Raw genomic sequence first — 19,065 nt, forward strand, 5'->3', positions numbered from 1 at the left:
AGAGTAAGCTAGAATTGTCTGTTTCTTTGTCAAAAGAAGACCACTTTGCACATGACTGCAAAGGGCTGCTTTGGGAGTTATCCATTTTACACAGTAACAAGGAGAGGTGAAGACAAGAAAGTTTGCAGCTTCTTCATAAAAACCCTCCCATGTACAATATCACCAAGAGAGGGAAACAGCAGAGTGAACTGAGCTGTACACCAGCACAGTTTCCAGCATTTCTTGTTATTACAATGTTGGGGGTGGGGGTGGGGGAAGGGAGTGTTGCCACACACTTTAGGCACATCACCAAGTGTCTAACTCTCAAAGCAACAACACACGCCAGGACCATATAAAAGTATGCACGTCATCCTTTTTATTTCATAGTCAACAATGTCGTTCCACAGGGTAAAATCAATAAATAATGTTTAATCAATAAGTGTAAAAACCCTCTTTGGCATTGGACGGTATTCTTCTGGTCAAACTAAAAGCTATGTAGGAATAGTTCCTTAAGAAATCATTCTTCACTACAATATAACGGTGCAAGTTGTAATAATTACTAGCGCTCCCTCAAAGTTAAACAAAATCTTTTGACAGATTCTGTAGGTTTGACATAACTGTGGGGGAAAGGTGTCAAAGATGAGACAAAGCCTAGTTTTCCAAAGCATGTGCTCCCTTCTCCAATTCTTCCCAAGACATAAATAACCCTGTCTTTCTACTCAGAAAAGTCAGAACAGTGCCAGGAATTATTAGAATTATTATTATTTTTAAATGATTTTGTTTCACAGTCAATTTCTTCAAAATTGAAGCTTTCACTTCTAAATAACTTACAGATCAAAAACATTAAATGGTTGTACACTGCTTCAGTAATAAACTGCACATCCTAAAGAGACTAACAAACAAAATTATCCATTATTTTTAAATGCTATGGTTAAGCCAAGATAAATTAGGAATTTTTTTGACATGATTTTTCAAAGAAACATTTTAAATCAGTGCATTCGACATGATTCATAATCCAGTAAAAGCCTTCAAGGCTTTTTTTTTAAACAAACAAACAAACCCAAATCCAGGTTTAAAAAGTAGTATTCAGAGCTGTAAATAAACTGGAATGTTCAGGTGCAGTGCTAAAATGTGGTCTAGCAAGACCCTCCCCGCAACAATAATAATGTAATATGGTAGTTCTAGAATCTAAACTAGTATTTGTATACTGCAGATGCAGCTGTTCACGATGTATATACACAACATAAAGATCCTCATGTAGGTGTTAAGACAACTGTTTTAAAAGAAACAAACAAAACTAAATTAAAATCAGTTAATGTTTGCCTTCCAATATTCCATTTTTCTCCAAAACAGTTGAAGTTTGTTTTTGTTTTAGTTACAATGAAATCAATTTGAAACTTGAAAAGTAATTCAATTACGTTTTTTTAAAAGTTGTAGTAACTTAAGTACTCAGGCTTAATTTCATCGTTTTTTTGTTTTGTTTTTTTTTGCTTTTCGTTTTGCTTTTTTCCCCAGTGCAAAACCAGTTACGGCAAACGTAAACTGGATTCTTTTAAAGAGCACATGGGCTTACTCAAACATATTTTTCCTATGATGCAAAAGTCATTACATTTACACACATATGCTTAGTATTAAGTAAGAGTGTAGTTCAGTGCTTATCCATGAGTAATTTCTTACAGCAAGTCCAGTTAGAAACAGAAGTCATAGTACACCGATTTCCGAATTTATATCGTCACAAGTCCAGGTATCCATGTGCAAAACCCCGTTTTGTTATACTGTTCTAAAGATATCTGCAGACAGAATTTCCAAGTAGTTCCTTCTACGTGATTTCCACCCCATGCTGTCTTCATAATCTTACTCATACAAACAGCGGTCTGGTAACACTTTGCTGCTGCAGCAGCCAAGAACCCCGTGCATGGCTTGTCCACCTTGTAAAGAGCTTTTTGATGCGAAGATGAGCCAAGGGCAATTTATCTTCATGTGTTGTTCTGAGCAAACATACGGTCCCCTCTTAGGGTGAGGTGTTGGAGCTGATACTGAAGTACGTCTGTGTCGGCTGGTTCCTTGATGTTCATTCTGTCCAGATTGAGGTAGTCTAGGGATTTAGAGTGAGCCCTTTTACCCTTGAAAAGGCAAAGAGGCAAAGGACCGTGAAAAGCCTTGTAGGGTTCATAAGGTAGTGGCTTGGTGCATTTATCCCCTGAGCTGGGCATCCGCCTCCTTCTCCGGCCATTGATAGCCGGGATCTCGTAAGGCTGGTAGTACCTGCTTCTGGCTTTACACACCCGGGAGGAGCGGGAAAGTCCTGAATCGAGCTGTTTGGAACGCAAAGTAGGCACTACCGCTTCGACTTTGTTCTCCTCCCCTACAGTGCACTTCTGAGCTAATTTCAGCAACTCCTCCCCTGTCGTGAAGCCAACCAAATAGTTAGAATCCATGTGGAGGATCTGGTAGCCTGAAACAGTCTGGCGCATCGGCGAACATGGGGTGCTGGAGCAGCGAGGTTTCTCGGACTCGGCCTTGCCGGTGGCACTCACATCAGCAATAGGCAACGGGAGAGTAGCTAGGATAGACCTGGACTCCCCATTAATGTCAACTTCCATTTTAAATATGAATCGGCTAGCCTGGAAATACAAAAACAAAACAAAAAGCAGTTTGATTAGTGTGTTGCAATGCACAGAGCGACATAATAATAATAATAATAATAATAATAATAATAATTTTTATTTATACCCCGCCCTCCCCAGCCAAGGCTGGGCTCAGGGCAGCTAACAAGCAATAATAAAAACAAGTTGAATGAATACAACTTAAAAACAAGATTAAAATACAACAATTAAAATACTGAAACATTAAAATATTAAAATGCAGCCTCATCACAGGAGGAGAAAGGAAAAAGGAAAAAGAAAGAGGGGGAGCCAGTGTTGAAAACCCTGGCTCTGGTTGAAGCTAATCTAACTTCCTTAGGGCCCGGGACCACTAGGGTGTTGCTATTTATGGACCTTGAGGCTCTCCGTGGGGCATACCGGGAGAATTTGAGATTTGCTTCTTTGGGGCCGCCATTTCTCAAGTGATCCCAAGTTCCAAAGACTAGGCTAGGGTGGGAAACCTGCAGCTTCATGTTGGTGGGGGAAACCTGGGGGGGGGGGGGAGAGGACGGTGAGGGGGAGAGGAAGCCAAAACAGGCAGAGCAATGGAACAAGGCGGGGAGCTGTCTGCAAGCAAACAAGTTTAGACGTCTGGCAAGGAAAAGGGAAACCAGGTGGTGTGGGTAGAGGGAAAAGAGAGCCCCAATGGGCTAAGTGGTAAAAGGAACGTGTGAGGCAAGAGCGATCCATCCCTCCCCTAAGCAAGCGAGGAAGAGGGAGAAAGTGAGAAAGGGGTGGCAGAGAGAGAAAGAAGGGGTGGCCTGCCCTGCCCACTTCCAGCATCCAGTCCCCAAAGGAAAGGAAAAGTTGCCCACCCATGCTTTAGATTTTCATGGGCCAGAGTAAGGCCATGCAGTGTAAGAGAGTTGGACTTGGATTCAAGTCCCACTTTTGTCATGAACCTGCCCTGTAGCCTTAAAGACCTTGCTTAGCTCCCAGGTTCTGTTCCCAAAATGGGGACTGTGGCCTGTCTACAATGTGAAGCCAGACACAATAACCACTGCAGAACCCCATGGATATGCAAACATTATATACTGTACACAATAAATAAGATTACAGTGAACACAATTCCCAGGTCTTGCCTGGCACTGAAGCCACACAACAGATCAGCTGAAGGCATTTTGACTAAGCCCAACTTGGACGTCTGAAAGAGAGACTACTAGCAAAATAGTAGATCTTAAGTTTTCGCATGCTCACAGTTCAGAAGCTGAACTGGTGGATGTGAAGGTCAAAATATCACTAAGTTTTATTTGAAGACATACACACACATTAAAAAGCAGCTACTTTTCCAGAAGGTATCTTGAGCTTCCTCCTCTGTAGACCTCAGTGAGAACAGCTTCCTCTGAAGCTGGTCTGACCTTGTACATCTCCTATTCAAGAACCACTGAAGCAACTGGTGCATGCCAAGTGAAAAGCTACGAAAGTAATCTAACTACAATCATGTACATTTCTCATTACTTTCAGTGGGACTGCTTATTTATGTAAAAAGTCTTTTTCCACCTCTCAGTGAACATTACCTTTTTAACATCTGGTTTAGAGAGGGAAGAAAGTCAGCATGTCCTCACACAAACCTTCCAAAAGTAGATTAAGAGTACGTGATCCATAATCTGTGTTCACTGTGAAATGCTCACAGACAGCTAGCTGCCTGACCCCAAGAGAATCAGCAACCTTGATTGCATCTATCTAGTACTTGACACAACAAAAGCTTCAGGTGAATAGGAAGGCGTCTTTGAAAGTTATTTGCACTAAATCTACTATAGGGATGTCAAATCAAGTGGCAAACAATGATAGAGTCTTCCAAACATTTTTCAGTCATTTAGAAGCTTGTCTTATACACACACCAATCAAAAGAAAATATACTCTGAAAGATCTATATTTGTGACTTCTTTCTCAATCCTACTCACAGTTACTTGGAAACACATTCTGTTGATTTTTCATGGACTTATTTTCACTTTAATTAAATGTATTTACGTCTAAGATTCCAAGAAAAGGAAGCAAGATATCAATTTCTAGAACTAAAACCTACAACTTTTATAGCTTTAAGTAAATTTCAAAATGTAGAATTTCATACCAACAAAATACACATTTTAGCCATCTGGTTTATCTTTTTTCAAGCTGTAAAAAGAGGCACATCTCATCTAAACATATGCTCATAAACATTATTATAGAATACGTAATATATTGTCAAAACGGAAAGGGGGAAACCTTGAAAGCGAGTTTCAAATACAGTGGTACCTGCGGTTGTGAACGGGATCCGTTCCGGAGGTCTGGCCACATCCCGAGGAATTTACAACTGGAGGACCACTTCTGCACATGCGTGTGGCGCGTAGAGTGCTTCTGCGCATGCACGTATGGCGAAACCCAGGAAAATACAGTGGTACCTCTGGATACGAACAGGATCCGTTCCAGAGCCCCATTCGCATCCTGAAGTAAACGTAACACGTGACTGCACGTCTGTGCGTGCGAGGGTCGCGTTTCGCCACTTCTGTGCATGAGCGTGACGTCATTTTGAGCGTCTGTGCATGTGGCGAAACCCGGAAGTAACACGTTCCGTTACTTCTGGGTCATCGTGGAGCGCAACCTGAAAATACTTAACTTGAAGCTACTTCAACCCGAGGTATGACTACTTCTGGGTTTGCTGCAATCGCATCCCGAAGTTTACATATCCAGATTGATACGTAAGCGGAGGTACGACTGTATTGTTATGGAAGCTGCAAATGTTGTAGTAATAATGCAACTGAATGGACTTTTCAGTGGTGGCCTCCACTTATGGAATATGCTCTCCCCAGGCACCATCATTGTCTGGCTTTAGGTGCCAGCCAAATACATTGTTATTTACCCAAGTCTTTGGCCCTTAAATTGGAGGGTTAACTCATTATATCTGTGGCCTCTTGTGCTCATCCTTTTAAGTGGGATGGGTAGAATTCAACATTTATATACGCATATAAATATCGAGACTAAAATTTTAGGTTTTTGTTTTATTGCTGTTGTTATATTTAGTTTTACTATTTCTTGGGGGGGGGGGTTCCTATTCAAATGAAATAAATAAATAATGTGATTGGGAACACAGAACATGTGCACAGCATGGATGAAAATAAATCCACTGCAGGTATTGAATAGAAAAAAAGCCCCTTCCTAGATTTTGCACTGTCTTCCTAATATATTCCAGGAAAACTGGAGCTTGGGTCATATATACTGAAAATACCTTCCGCTCCTCCCCTCTGTTCCACTGCAATTTCAAATGTCAGCAGAGAATTGTCCATTGATTATAACCATCAATGCCCTGTGTCGGGAGAACAAGGACATAACTGTGCCACTCTCAAGGGCCTTGGCCAGTTTGGGAAGGATTTTTATGGTGTGTGTTTTTTTCTGAGCTGTTTAGGAGCAAGCGGACTCTAGGGTCAAAAGGAACAGGAACCTTTTTGTTTTATACCACAGTTACATGAAAGTAAGCATACTGACTTGAAAGATACACACTTCCTATACAAAAAGTGCTTTCATGAAGGAGACACTATAGAACAGAGATGTACAACAGGTCGACTGCGATCTACTGGTAGATCCCCATGGTGGATCTCTGACTCCTACCACGCCCCTTCACCCCACCCTCCATTCTTGTATGATCTCTGGAAGGGAAGACGGAGCTTTCTCTGTGCTGCTGTTTTGATCCACAGTGATCTTTTTGTGAGTGACTTTACCCCTTTGTCCCTTGCCTTTAACCCCCCCCCCCAAATGGGACTGCCCTCCCAAAAAGCTTTTTTTGTAACCCCTAAAACCCCCCAAATGGAGGTAGATCACTACCAGTTTTTAATTCTGAAAGTAGATTGAAGTCTCTTGAGAGTTGGCCACCCGTGCTATAGAAGATTACCCTGAACCTCGGAAAAATGTTAAGACAGAAATAGTTTCCAGATTTTTAAAAATGTAAGCCACAATGCTATATAAACATTTACCTAGGACTAAGTCCCACTGAACATAGCAGGAACGACTTCTGAGTAAGTGAGCACAGAACTGCGCTGCATTTCATACAAACCAGGAAGGCCTTTCGGACATTGCTGGACTCCAACTCCCATCAGTCCCAGCTGGAATCATCAGTGGCCAAGAATGATGGGAGCTGGAGTCAAGGAGCACCTGGAAGGACACAGACTCACCGCCCCAATGTAAACTAGAAGGTTAGTAAACTGCACAAAACCTAACATCATTGTTTTGTCCAGGGATGGGGTGAGATGGGGAAACTGCATTCAGTCTAAATTTTGGTAACGCCACACCGCCAGCCCGTTCGTAACTGGCCTCCATAGCACTTTCTCAAAATTCTAAATATGCCACTGGTCCAGAATGATTGGCAACCACTGAATTATGTGAATGGCTTACAAAAAAAAGAGTAAGTTAACAGCAGACCTTGATAAGGGTTAGAGAGGCTTTAGCCTCTACATTCCCTGCCCCACAACTACAGTCCCAATATGAACTGTGGGGGCCACAGCTTCTATTAACATTCAAAGAAAAGCTTCCATTAGGACAGTTTAATACAAATAGGTGGTGCAAAGGGCCCAATCTGGGCCAGGTATACAAGGGGGGGGGGAATATTAAAGCCCCCCTTACTGCACCAGGGTCTTGATCTGGATCGCACATGCATATACAGGCATACACACTTGCTTTTAAAAAAGCAATTATGTGAATGGTGTCTTGTCCAGTTTGGCCTCAGACTGACTCCAACTACATTCATCCTAAAATAGTTTCCTCGTGTCAGTCTGATGAGCTAGCAGCCCATGAGATGAATGCAAGAAAAGGCATCTCTGGAAACAATGGTATCATAAGCATTTTACATCACAATGGAGATTCAGTTTCTGACTATAATGGCAAAACTAAGAACCTTGAGGAATGGTACTGAAACATTCTCAAGATCACAACACAGATTAGGTATGCTTTTACACACTTACACACACACACGTATATTGCTACTAAATAAGAGTGACTGAACTCGTGTTAGGTTACTACTGAAGGGCAAAGAAAGATTGCAGAATATACTGGTCGACTGTAGGTACAAAATTAGAGGTTAACATTTATCTCCAACAGTCAATCTGAAAGTGAAAGGCAGTAAACTAACCAGATGTTTAATCTCTATTCCAGTTACAACTCAACACCTCAAGAGGCTTGAAGTCCTCTGAAAGGCAAGTACAAATAAATGCTGAAAATGAGCACATATTCCATAACGCTAAACACACCCATAAAATATTCAAATCTATACTGCATGTGCTTTCACATCCATAGGATTTAGATTAATCGAGAAAGCTGTAGTCTAAAAATCACCTGATATCTTAATGAGGCAGGATTCTCAATATAATGCATCTGCACTTTCAAATGACAAATCAGTCATTTTACTGATTTTATTCCTGGACTCCTAAATATGATTTCACATGATGCTATTTTTCTCTTATTTTTTTTTTTGGTTCAATTGTTGTGTTTTTAACATTTTTATTGTAAGGCGCCTTAAATGGAGGGATAAAAATAAATACCCTGAGTACAGATAAAGGCAACAGTGCCTAGCAAGATCAACTTGGCTCACTTTCTGCACCAGAATTATGTTCTCATTCAGAGCAACAGTTCTTCAGACTTCTTACTAAGTCCCGACTTACTCTGTGCTGTATCCAACAAGGTCATCCCATCAGCACAAGGACTTTCATTTGTGCAACTGAACATCCCTTCCCTCTGCCTCCCCCTGTGGGATGGGGGTGGGTGGGGGAAGGAAATTATGTTGTGTGAGCAGAAGTCATTCATGGAAGCATGGCAATTTCGTGGCATTGCCCTCTGTGCCCCATGCTGCATGCAAAAGCATACCCATGCAAACATCCCACATGCCCAGTCACATTTAAACTTCCAGTGTTAGAAACTAAGATATATAAGCTAGGTGCCAAATGGCTCCTTCAACCAGGGTTACAGTCGCCAAAACTGAATGCCTATTTTCTGTTTTGGGGCCAGATGGCTTGGAAGTCATATTTTTCCATACGACTTTTTGGTTCCTGAAATTCATTCTGATTGTTCAGATAAAATATGGTGGATAGAATTCTCCAGGATATGTTGCTAGTGTGTGAAAACAGTCAAGATTCAAGGATCCCCAGGCACACACCTCCAGATGGTGGAGAAGTCAGGCACCATTCTGGTGCCTGGGCATCTTCACTAGGTTCCAAGTGTCTGATAGCCAAGAGCAAAATGCACCCAGCGCCTAGTGAATTTCTAATGCTGAACATAGCTGCCATGAGTGCTGATCCACACACATATAGCGTTGGCATGACGGCAGCACACCTGTCCAGTCTGTGGGTCACTGACATGCCAATATTACACATCCATGTGCCACCCATAGTGTGTTACATATGACAGGAAACATGTAGAACACCTGCACTTCCCCCATGACTTGTGTCACAGAAGATGCATTCTGTTAAAAGTCTTTCATGGAAGCCTGACTGCAGGCAGAGGAAAAGCCAATTTGTCAACTTAAGTTACTTGTATTGAGACAGGATTTTAATTTCAGAAACTGTTTACCTCTTAATTCTGTTGTTTATGGTGACTGTTACCTGCTGCAATTTTCTCCTACATTTCAGTGATGTTTTAAGACTCTGCAACTTTTGCTTTCAATCGGGCCTTGAGCATGGTTCCCAACAATGGAAAGGTGTGATATGGCTATGGGTATTAGGGAATTTTTTTACAGCACTACTGCTGTAGAATTCCCACTCATACTGACAAGCTTTTGTAATATTTGCTCATTTTCTCCTGCTTTACTGTACAAATAATACTGGAAGGACACTTGCTTTCCATGTGTTGGATGTGCGACACGTTATTATACAGAGATCTTTGGTATTTGGCATGACAGCTGACACTAAGAGTGTGATTGTGTGCATTCAGTTCTACATGTATTGCACGTGCAGGTGGCATTTGTGTACAATGTATGTATGTATGTGACATATCTAATAGACAGACAGGATGATGCACACACAGAATAATGCACACACAGAGAGAGAGAAACACTTGTGAGCACAGAGATGTGTATAAACAAAGAGAACTTCATGTTGGCAGGTACTGAGGAAGTGTTGGGGATGGGGGAGAAGACAGATTATTATTGATAACCTTGTTCTCACCTTGGCACTATTCACTACAGACAAATAGCTTTTTGTTGCTCTCCTGTAGCCCATACAACTGAAAACAACTTTCTTGACTACGAGCTCTCTCCCAAGAGATTGAAAAGGAAGCGTCAGCCAGGATAAGAAATGGGCTGGGATTTCACATGCCATCAACTGCTCCAGAGGCTTCCAGGACACACAACATACATATCTATCCATGAATCTAGGGCAGTCATGTTTTGGCTTTGAAAGGGATAGCAGTCACTGAAGTCCCCAAAAACTGTTGCATGGGCAGTCAGTTTTCTGTTACTGTCCATCTCCTTAGAGCAGAATCCCTGATAATGTATCATTCCATGGAACACAGTGTGAAAGCCAATGATGTTAAGAACAGGAAGGTAGTCAGCACCACTGGTCCACAGTTCTATCAAGAAGCACAGTGACCTGCGAACGACCCAAGACTGTCAGACATGAGGATGTGGTTGAAAACATCATGGAATTCCTTGTTTACATACTCTCAAGTGATGATGGAATTATCTCCTCTAAATACTGCAACTTGTCCATACTGTCATAAATAAAGCACAGATCTCTTAGGCCTATATAAGATATCAATACTGGTGAGAAAAGCAACAGAAACATTTTCCCTCATTGTATTTGCCATGAAAAATATACATGGAATAATTATGTTTCTCACACAGGTGATTATTTAAACTGGTTCATTGTGAAAAACGAGATCATTTTAGCCAGCCTTAGTCCCTCGCCACTACTATCCCTAAGCAACAGATGTTTCCTAATGCTTGCAGCGTGCAGTTACATTCAAACCCAATGACTGAAAGCTTTTTACGTCATACATGCGCATGCTTGCGTTTTGTGGGATTTGCCAAGCAGAACCACTTGCCTGTATTTGATTAGACAGTTCTGCATGGATCTGTGTACACAGGATATATCATTCCGGCTGCATTAAGCACCCCGGACACAAACTCTGGCACATATAACAAAAGACTATAAATAGCTTTTTCAAATCAGACCTGCAGCATAACAACTCTGGCTGTTTCTTTTAACTGCGATAGTTTTTCACAACTGGGGCTTGCAGTATTTCTTTTGATGAAATGCACACTTAACCACCATAACCACACAGGTTAAACCTCTCGAGTCATTTAGCACCCGTGCATTAAAACTCCACAGAGGGGCTTCCAAGATGGCACCAGCTAGCCCCACTCCATAGATGCAGACTTCTACATTCAGTGTCATTCTGAAGCAGGGTCTGGGTGTGGGGTGTGCATATGGGTGTTATATGCACAGGGCTCCCTTCACTGAGATAGGAACACTCACCCATTAACACAGTAGATTCATATAGTGGTGTCACAAATGGACAATACCCAGAAAAGGCGGGGGAGAAGACCTACAGCATGGCTTTTTCTGCAGCACCCTGATTATGGAACTCCCTTTCTAGTGAATCTCAAAATGTTTTAATTCACCCAGGCATTGAGTACCTGAAGTTTTTAGCAGCCTATGAGGTTGCTGGTTTGCATTTTAGTTTGTGTATTATTTAGGGACGCGGGTGGCACTGTGGGTAAAACCTCAGCGCCTAGGACTTGCCGATCGCATGGTCGGCGGTTCGAATCCCCGCGGCAGGGTGCGCTCCCGTCTTTCGGTCCCAGCGCCTGCCAACCTAGCAGTTCGAAAGCACCTCTGGGGGCAAGTAGATAAATAGGGACCGCTTACCAGCGGGAAGGTAAACGGCGTTCCGTGTGCTGTGCTGGCTTGCCAGATGCAGCTTGTCACACTGGCCACGTGACCCGGAAGTGTCTGCGGACAGCGCTGGCTCCCGGCCTATAGAGTGAGATGAGCGCACAACCCTAGAGTCTGTCAAGACTGGCCCGTACGGGCAGGGGTACCTTTACCTTATGTATTATTTAACTTAACGTTGTATGGCTGCCCTGGGCTCCTTCTGGAGGAAGGCTGGGATAAAAACCCAGTAAATATACAACAGTGGAGCCCTATATCCCCCTCATCGGGTCACCTCTGGATTGGTGCCAGTGTCTAGTATGAAAAGTCAGCCAGCATGTACTCAGAAGCCCCTTCACACATTAGTTACCAGAAGAGGACTAATGCAACTTGCAAATCAAATTGTCTTTGTACATGGATGACCATCTGTCATGGATGATTTAGCTGAGTTTCCTGCATTGCAGGGGGTTAGACTAAATGACCCTTCTATGATTCTGTGATAAAACTTTTGCTTCATGGGTGCTCCAAAAACGTGCACAAGTGTATTGTAAATGAGATAGTGAAGATGACGCAATACACTACACTCCCCATAAACATAATGCTCAAGGCAGTCTTTGGATTTTGCTAGTTGTATACAGAGCTTCTGGGCCTAAAGAGAACTCAGGATTTTTGCATCCAAGTGGGTTATGATTTGAGATGCAAAATTTCTGGAAACTTTGTAGCTGTGGGGAAATGAACTTTTTTGGGGGGGAGGGGGGGATGAAAAGATGCAATATTCCCTTTTTAAAAAGCACCCTTTACATATTGAAAGTCAATTTTTTACTTTGGGAACATAAAATGTATTATGCATAACTCGGTTTACCACGTAATTATCATGTCTGATATATTAGCAGTAGAGTTTATTTAGACAATAATTACAAATTGATTTTGTTTTTTAAAGTTTTTGTTAGAAATGTAACTACAAGCTACTGCCAAACTGTAAGGAACCTAACATCTCTTTGGTTTTGCCTGTTTATGAGGAACAGGCAAAAACAGAAACCATCAGCATCTAAACACAACCAAAACAAATTATTATTTATAGTAAAATTATTTTATCACCTCTAGTTCTCCACCGTGTCAAGCAGACATAAACCATCCATTTCCATATAAAGAGCTGAGAAAAAGGGGATGGAGGACAAAACGAATTGAGTACAATATGAAATTTAATCAGTCTCTTTTTCTAAGCTATCACTATCAGTTCTCTTTCTTCTTATTTGTTATTGTATTAATCAGGGGCTTCCAACAATTAAAGCTTGTCTCTCCGTTGCAGGAGGAATATTGCTTGGCAGAATCCCAGACTCCTTGACCAAACACCTGAAGATGTTCTGTGCTCTGCAACATTTCAAAGCACCTTTCCGACACCAAGCCCCAGGTGTACTGCCTGTTTTGTAATCCAGTCAAATGAGGAAGCTATCATCACTTAACATTCTGCCTTTAAATCTTGCATCCAAAGGATCTGTAGCAGCATGAATTGAGTTGCAACAAAAATTATTTTGCTCTGTACTTTCTGCCACTCCCAGTACTTTTGAGGCCTAGTCAGAAGGAAAGAAAATGATCCACTAACTATGCCAGCAAGGCCAAGTCCACAAGCAAATAAGATACTGGATCTTTCTCCCCTCTGATGTGACAATGGCTGTGCCCTTCAAGAGGCAGAAATGCATCTTCATTTTGCATTTGAGAGTTGAACTCTCAAAGTACAACTCAGGACTTGCCTGTTCTTAGTATACTGGAATTTTAAGGATATGATACTGTACACAGTCTTACATAAGTCTTCCGGTTACACAGTCTTAGAATTCTTTTTTTGGGAGAGTACTAAATATATTAAAAGCTGTTATGAAATATTTTATATTTATTATATATATATATATATATATAGGGACGCGGGACGCGTCCTGTACCCGTGAAAATCTACGAAAACAAATATCTCACCTCTACGGGGAGGAAACCTTCCAGCTGACAAGAACCTACGAGAAACTAGAAATCCGAAGAGCCACCATCTTATGTGATCTCTTGTTCCTACGCAACTGCCGAGACAACAACTTAATTCCCACATGCTTCCAACTTAAATTCCACTCTAAAACCCCAGCTACCGAAAGGATCCTGAAACGAACTGAACTATCCCTAATCAGAAACGAACTACATAAGAAAAGATACCTACTAAACCAAACCAACAAAGATCTGCTCACTCTTCACCTCAAACTCTGTAACAAAATCCACCCTGCACTCTGGGACAAATGCAAACAACTAGCCGTCTGGAGAGCTGAAACTGAGACCTCACATAAGACAGACACACACACCAACAAACTCCACAAACTAGAGAGACGCCAGAAGCCCAGCCACCCTCCACAACAACCCATGAAACAAACAGTACATAACATATCAGACAGGATCCTCACCTCAACTGAAACCAAAGTACTCTCCAAAGGTTTCAACTTTGCAGTTACCCCGAGACGCATCCCCACGGAAAACATCATATGCGGAGTCGAAGCTAGCCTAACCAAAATCAACCCAGATGAAGCCAATAAAATCAGACTTGAAGTCACCAACATCCTCTGCTCCAGCAAACCACCCAGAAGCAATTTACACAAAGAAGAACAGAAAGCACTCACCAACCTGAGGAAAGACAACAACATAATCATTCTCCCAGCAGACAAAGGTAATGCCACTGTTGTGATGAACACATCGGACTACCAAGCAAAACTATCAAATCTACTCCAAGACCCTACCTACCAACCTATAAAAACAGATCCCACCACCTATCTGGAAAAAACCACCAAATCCAAAATAAAAGCCTCTCCTATCAGTGAAGAAATCCAGCTAAGAATCATCCCCAGAGAAAAATCATCCAGATGCCCCAAACTCTACGGCCTCCCCAAGATACACAAAGAAGGAACACCACTCAGACCAATAGTCAGCTCCATAGGCTCACCTCTACAAAATCTCGCTAAATTTCTCGCTAAGCAACTTCAGCCCTATGCAGAATCCATCTCTTCACACGTTACAAACTCCTTCCAGTTCATAGAAACAATAAAGAAGCAAAACCTACATCCCGATGACCTACTTGTGAGCTTCGATGTTGTATCTCTCTTCACACAAGTGCCCATTAATGAAGCCTTGACAGCCATTCAAAACAAATACAATCCCCCCGAATACATCCTGGACCTGACCAACCACTGCCTAACCAACACGTACTTCATCCACAATGGACAAAGATACAAACAGATAGAAGGAGCACCTATGGGATCACCCCTCTCACCGGTCATCGCAAATCTGTACATGGAACACTTTGAAACCAATGCTTTAGACAAGTCAGAACACAAACCCAAACTTTGGCTCAGATATGTTGACGACACCTTTGTAATTTGGCCACACGGGAAAGAAAAACTAGATAGCTTCCTCACACATCTCAACAGCCTACACCCCAAAATACAATTCACTATGGAAATAGAAGCCAACAACCAGCTTCCCTTCCTTGACGTCCTAATCTACAAAAAACCTGATGGCTCCCTAGGACACACTATCTACCGGAAAAAAACACACACCAACCGCTACTTACATGCTCAATCACACCACCACCCTGCACAAATAAACTCCGTAGCCAAGACCCTCATCTCCAGAACCAAACGCCTGGCTGACAAAGACCACTTGACAACTGAGTTACAGAATCTCTCAAATGTGTTAATCGCCAATGGATACCAGCAAAACAGGGTTACGAAGCTAATCCAAAAAGAAACACCCCCCAAAAACCAAGACACAGAAGAAAACAATGGCATGGCCCTCCTTCCTTATATCAAGGGCACTACAGATAAAATTAGCAAAATCCTCCATAAACACAATATCAAAACAGCCTTTTGCACCAACCAAAAAATAGCCAATATCCTCAGAAACCCCAAAGATAAAATCCAGTTGGAAAACCAAGGGGTCTATGAAATACCCTGCAAAGTCTGCCCAGCCACGTACATTGGACAAACAAACAGACGAATAAATGCACGTATCGCAGAACACAAGAATGCCGTCAAAAAAGAAGAAAAATCTTCCTCTCTTTTCCAACACATGAAAGAAACAGGACACGAAATTAATTTTGCAGATTCCAAATTGCTCTTTAACATGGAACATCACCACAAGAGAATAATCATGGAAGCCATCGAGATAGAGAAACACCCTCACAACATGAACAAGCGTGACGACACGTCCCGCCTGCCAGACATCTGGAAATTAGCCCTCCCCACAAAAACCGACACCAGATCCAGAGGCACACAGAACGCCACCACCAATCAACCACACCAGACCCAAACCCAGACCCTCTCCACAGATAAATTACAGACACCATCCAGTAACCAAACCATAGTGGCACCTCCGGATGCTGCACCCCCCTGCAATCCCTACACAGATCTGGCTGGCACAGGGCACAAAACCACAGCTCGCCCCTATACACGAAGCCAAGCCAGAGCACAACTAAGTGCAGTACAGCCATCTTCCCAGAAAAACTCTTCACAAATTCAAGAGGTCAAGACACGAAGGCTTTAGCAACTAATCCACACCTAATGACCCACCTAAGTGGTACTCAGAATATCACTCAAGAAATCACTCAAGATATCCCTCAAGTAATTAAGGAACAAAAGAAGAAAAGAACACTAGCCTGGGAACTTCCCCTCTGCCCAGAATTTTTGAGGCAATACACCACACCCCTCTACAGTATTTATAGGAACTCAAACACTGAGATCCCGCTCTGTTCCAGTAACAAGAAGCCGAAAGCACCAGCCTGAAGATGACGAGTGAGACCTCGTCGAAACGTCGCCTAGACACCCCAACTTTTACACGGGAAGACACCCGAGGACACCAAAACCTGCATATATAATATTTATATATATATTTAAGAGTTAGATTTAATAAGTCTTTTTTTCAGAAAAAAACAAAGCAAAACAAAAGGCTTTTGGGGAGGGGATCAGTTTTCCCATAGATTTTCCCAGGCCTTCACACTTCTAGTCGTGTTGTAGGTATACATTACTGATAATGCATTAGAACAGAGGTTTCTGGAATTTCAAAATATGCATAAATATGGGTAGCTTAAGGTGGCAGCAAAGGGGACCTTTGCTAGAAATATATAATAGTTTTGTAATCTGAAAATGTTTTGTACTTGGGCAACCACCATGGCTTATCATTGCTGTTGAATAAAGGTGTTAACCTTTAACTTCCTTTAAAGCTACAACCTCTCTCTTGCCATGCGTGGCTCCTGGTCGCCAACATGAAGGCGCTTCTGCAGAATAGAGATGCAGTGAAAACGGTGTGCAACGGTGAAGATCAGGCTCCATGAGAACGGGGTCAGAAAGATTCCAGTCTGTCATGCAGAGGAATCCATGGCTGCCAAGAGCTCTCCATAGTGCTACTTCCTTTTATGGACAATGAGTCAAAGCAGCAGCACCAAGGAGAGTCATTGAAGCACGCTCAGAGAGAGGGAGACAGCACACAAACTACGCTTCAGCACTATTCCTTGGCACAGCTTCAGTACTCTAGCTCAGCGATGACAGAGATGCATTTCAGCAGACTGAGAGGCAGAGGCTGCACAGCAGCAGGCAACTAATTTCGGTCACCTTATTCGCCGAAATTAAACTTGCAGAAGAACAGGCAGTGGGGCGGCACCTGCTTTGTTTTAACGCTTTGCCATTTCTTTCTGCAAGACCTTGGGAAACACAGAGAGTGTGGTGTAGCTAAACAATGTTGCTACCTACAAAGGCCTGCCATTGTGTAGAAATGTTTGGCATTTTCTTGCAATGGGAAAAAATAGTACATGGTGCGCCCCCCCCCCTTGCAAAGCACAGAGAGCAGCGCAAGATCAAAGACCCTCATGCCACACTGAAATAAACAAACACACATGGATTGCACCTATAAGTCTGGACTTCATATTGTATGTAGCATATATTGCTCAACCTAGACAACATCTTACTGCATATACAATTGCAAAATACTGCGCCCATCTAAGTACAGCAGTCTTAAGAGAGGTCACACAATACTACATAACTATTGGCATACTCTAGCAGTTTTTTTTTTAAAAAAAATCCAGAAGCTAGAGAAGAGAGTGCATGTTCTAAAGCCTGGCACAGGTGTTGCAAGGCTGACATTTCTGAGCACATGCCGTATAAAAAAAAACCATATGCACATGATTTATGCTCAGTCCGTAGAGACACACTTAACATAATGTATATAACCTACACAACGTGGAATAGGATTTTTCAGACCGGCACTTGAGGAAAGAACAACAACACACACACACTTTGTAAATGCAAGTGTATTATCTACTTATGGGCGCACACAAAGCACCATTGGAAACAATATTCCTAAAAGCACGAAGGCATTTTGCCTTTCAGACTTGGGCTGCATCGCGCCAAGGAAGCGGACCGCCAGAATCCCGCGGCGTGTAACGAAGGGAGACAAACGTACACACAACCCAAATGTTTACAAGCGCGCGCGCGCCCGCAGATACACACACAGGCGGTGCGCTGCACCTCGGTCGCCGGGCGCGCGCGCCTCCTCGGCCGCTAGACCTCCTCGCCTCGCGGGCACGGCTCTCGGCGGAGCCTCACCCAGCCCTTCGTTTCTCCCCGGCTCTGCTCACGGGGCTCTTCCCAGGTGCAAAGGGCGCGCCTTCTTGGCGCATCCGCAGCCGCCGCCGGCCTCTCCTCAGCCCAGCCCACCCCGACCTTACTCTCCTTGCCGCAGCGGCGGCGGCGGCGCCCCCTCGCTTGCTCGCCTACCTGCCTTCCAGGGTGCCGGGGCCTGAGGGGCCGCGTCCCGGCCGCCGGCGACGCTGCGACGGCGAGCGAGCCAGAGAGGAGAGGCCGGCCGCCCCGCCCCGCGCTCTTATTCCGCGGGCCCGGGGCGGGGATTGTGTGTCTGGCAAGGCGGAGGAGCCGCTCCAGCGCCTGCCTCCCCGTCCGCCTGTTCGCTGCTTCTGGCCCGCCCACCGCCGCCGCCTCACTCGCCTTCCTGCCTTCCTTCCGTCCTTCCTGGAGAGACGGACTCCGGCCTGCAGGCGGCGCAGGGATTGGCGAGTCCTTGAACCTTCTCAGGCTCGCGGGGGCCTTGGATGGAGCCGCCCTGGGAGGCGGCAGTTTCGGGGTCCCTTTGCGCCTTTGCGCTCGAGCCACCTGATGGAGCAGGTGGCGACGTCCCCAAGGCGGAAAGGGCAAGTCTTGGGGCGCCTTAAAATAGGGGCGTGGTCAGGATTTATGTAAAGGGAGGGAGGACACGCGCCTGGTCCTCCTCCTCCTCTGCATGGCTCTGTCTAACTGCAGATTCGGGATGAAAGGGCTCCACCTTAAAATGCTTCCGTTGGACCCCAAGGACTCAGAAAAAAAGGCTGCCCCAAATCTTCAGTCATTCGAAAACTAGGAAGTTTAATAATAATAATAATAATAATAATAATAATAATAATAATAATAATAATAATAATAATATAATAACATCGGGGAGTTTCCTTTCATGTGGTAAATGAGTCTTGCAAAACTACAAAGAACACACCTGTTTTCATCTTTTTTGAAAAAGGAAAAAAAACAGTGCTAAAACAAGTTTTC

General features: G+C 43.4%; 1 protein-coding gene across 2 annotated transcripts; it reads right to left on the bottom strand.

The window, feature by feature from the left end:
- Positions 1–332: 332 nt before the first annotated feature.
- MACIR (macrophage immunometabolism regulator) lies at positions 333–18,467 on the bottom strand. 2 transcript variants are annotated; one of them, XM_083464687.1, is made up of 2 exons: positions 18,247–18,467; positions 333–2,603 (listed from the first exon to the last, which is right to left on the bottom strand). In XM_083464687.1, the coding sequence occupies exon 2, from the start codon at positions 2,580–2,582 to the stop codon at positions 1,956–1,958; it is 627 nt and encodes a 208-aa protein (XP_083320813.1). In that variant the 5' UTR covers positions 2,583–2,603; positions 18,247–18,467; the 3' UTR covers positions 333–1,955. The 2 variants fall into 2 exon arrangements, with proteins under 2 accessions (XP_083320813.1, XP_083320814.1); XM_083464688.1 differs by having other exon boundaries at positions 18,251–18,328.
- Between the last annotated feature and the right edge of the window lie 598 nt (positions 18,468–19,065).

This window comes from Podarcis liolepis, assembly GCF_965112155.1.
Source record: "Podarcis liolepis genome assembly, chromosome: 11".
NCBI classification, from domain to species: domain Eukaryota; kingdom Metazoa; phylum Chordata; class Lepidosauria; order Squamata; family Lacertidae; genus Podarcis; species Podarcis liolepis.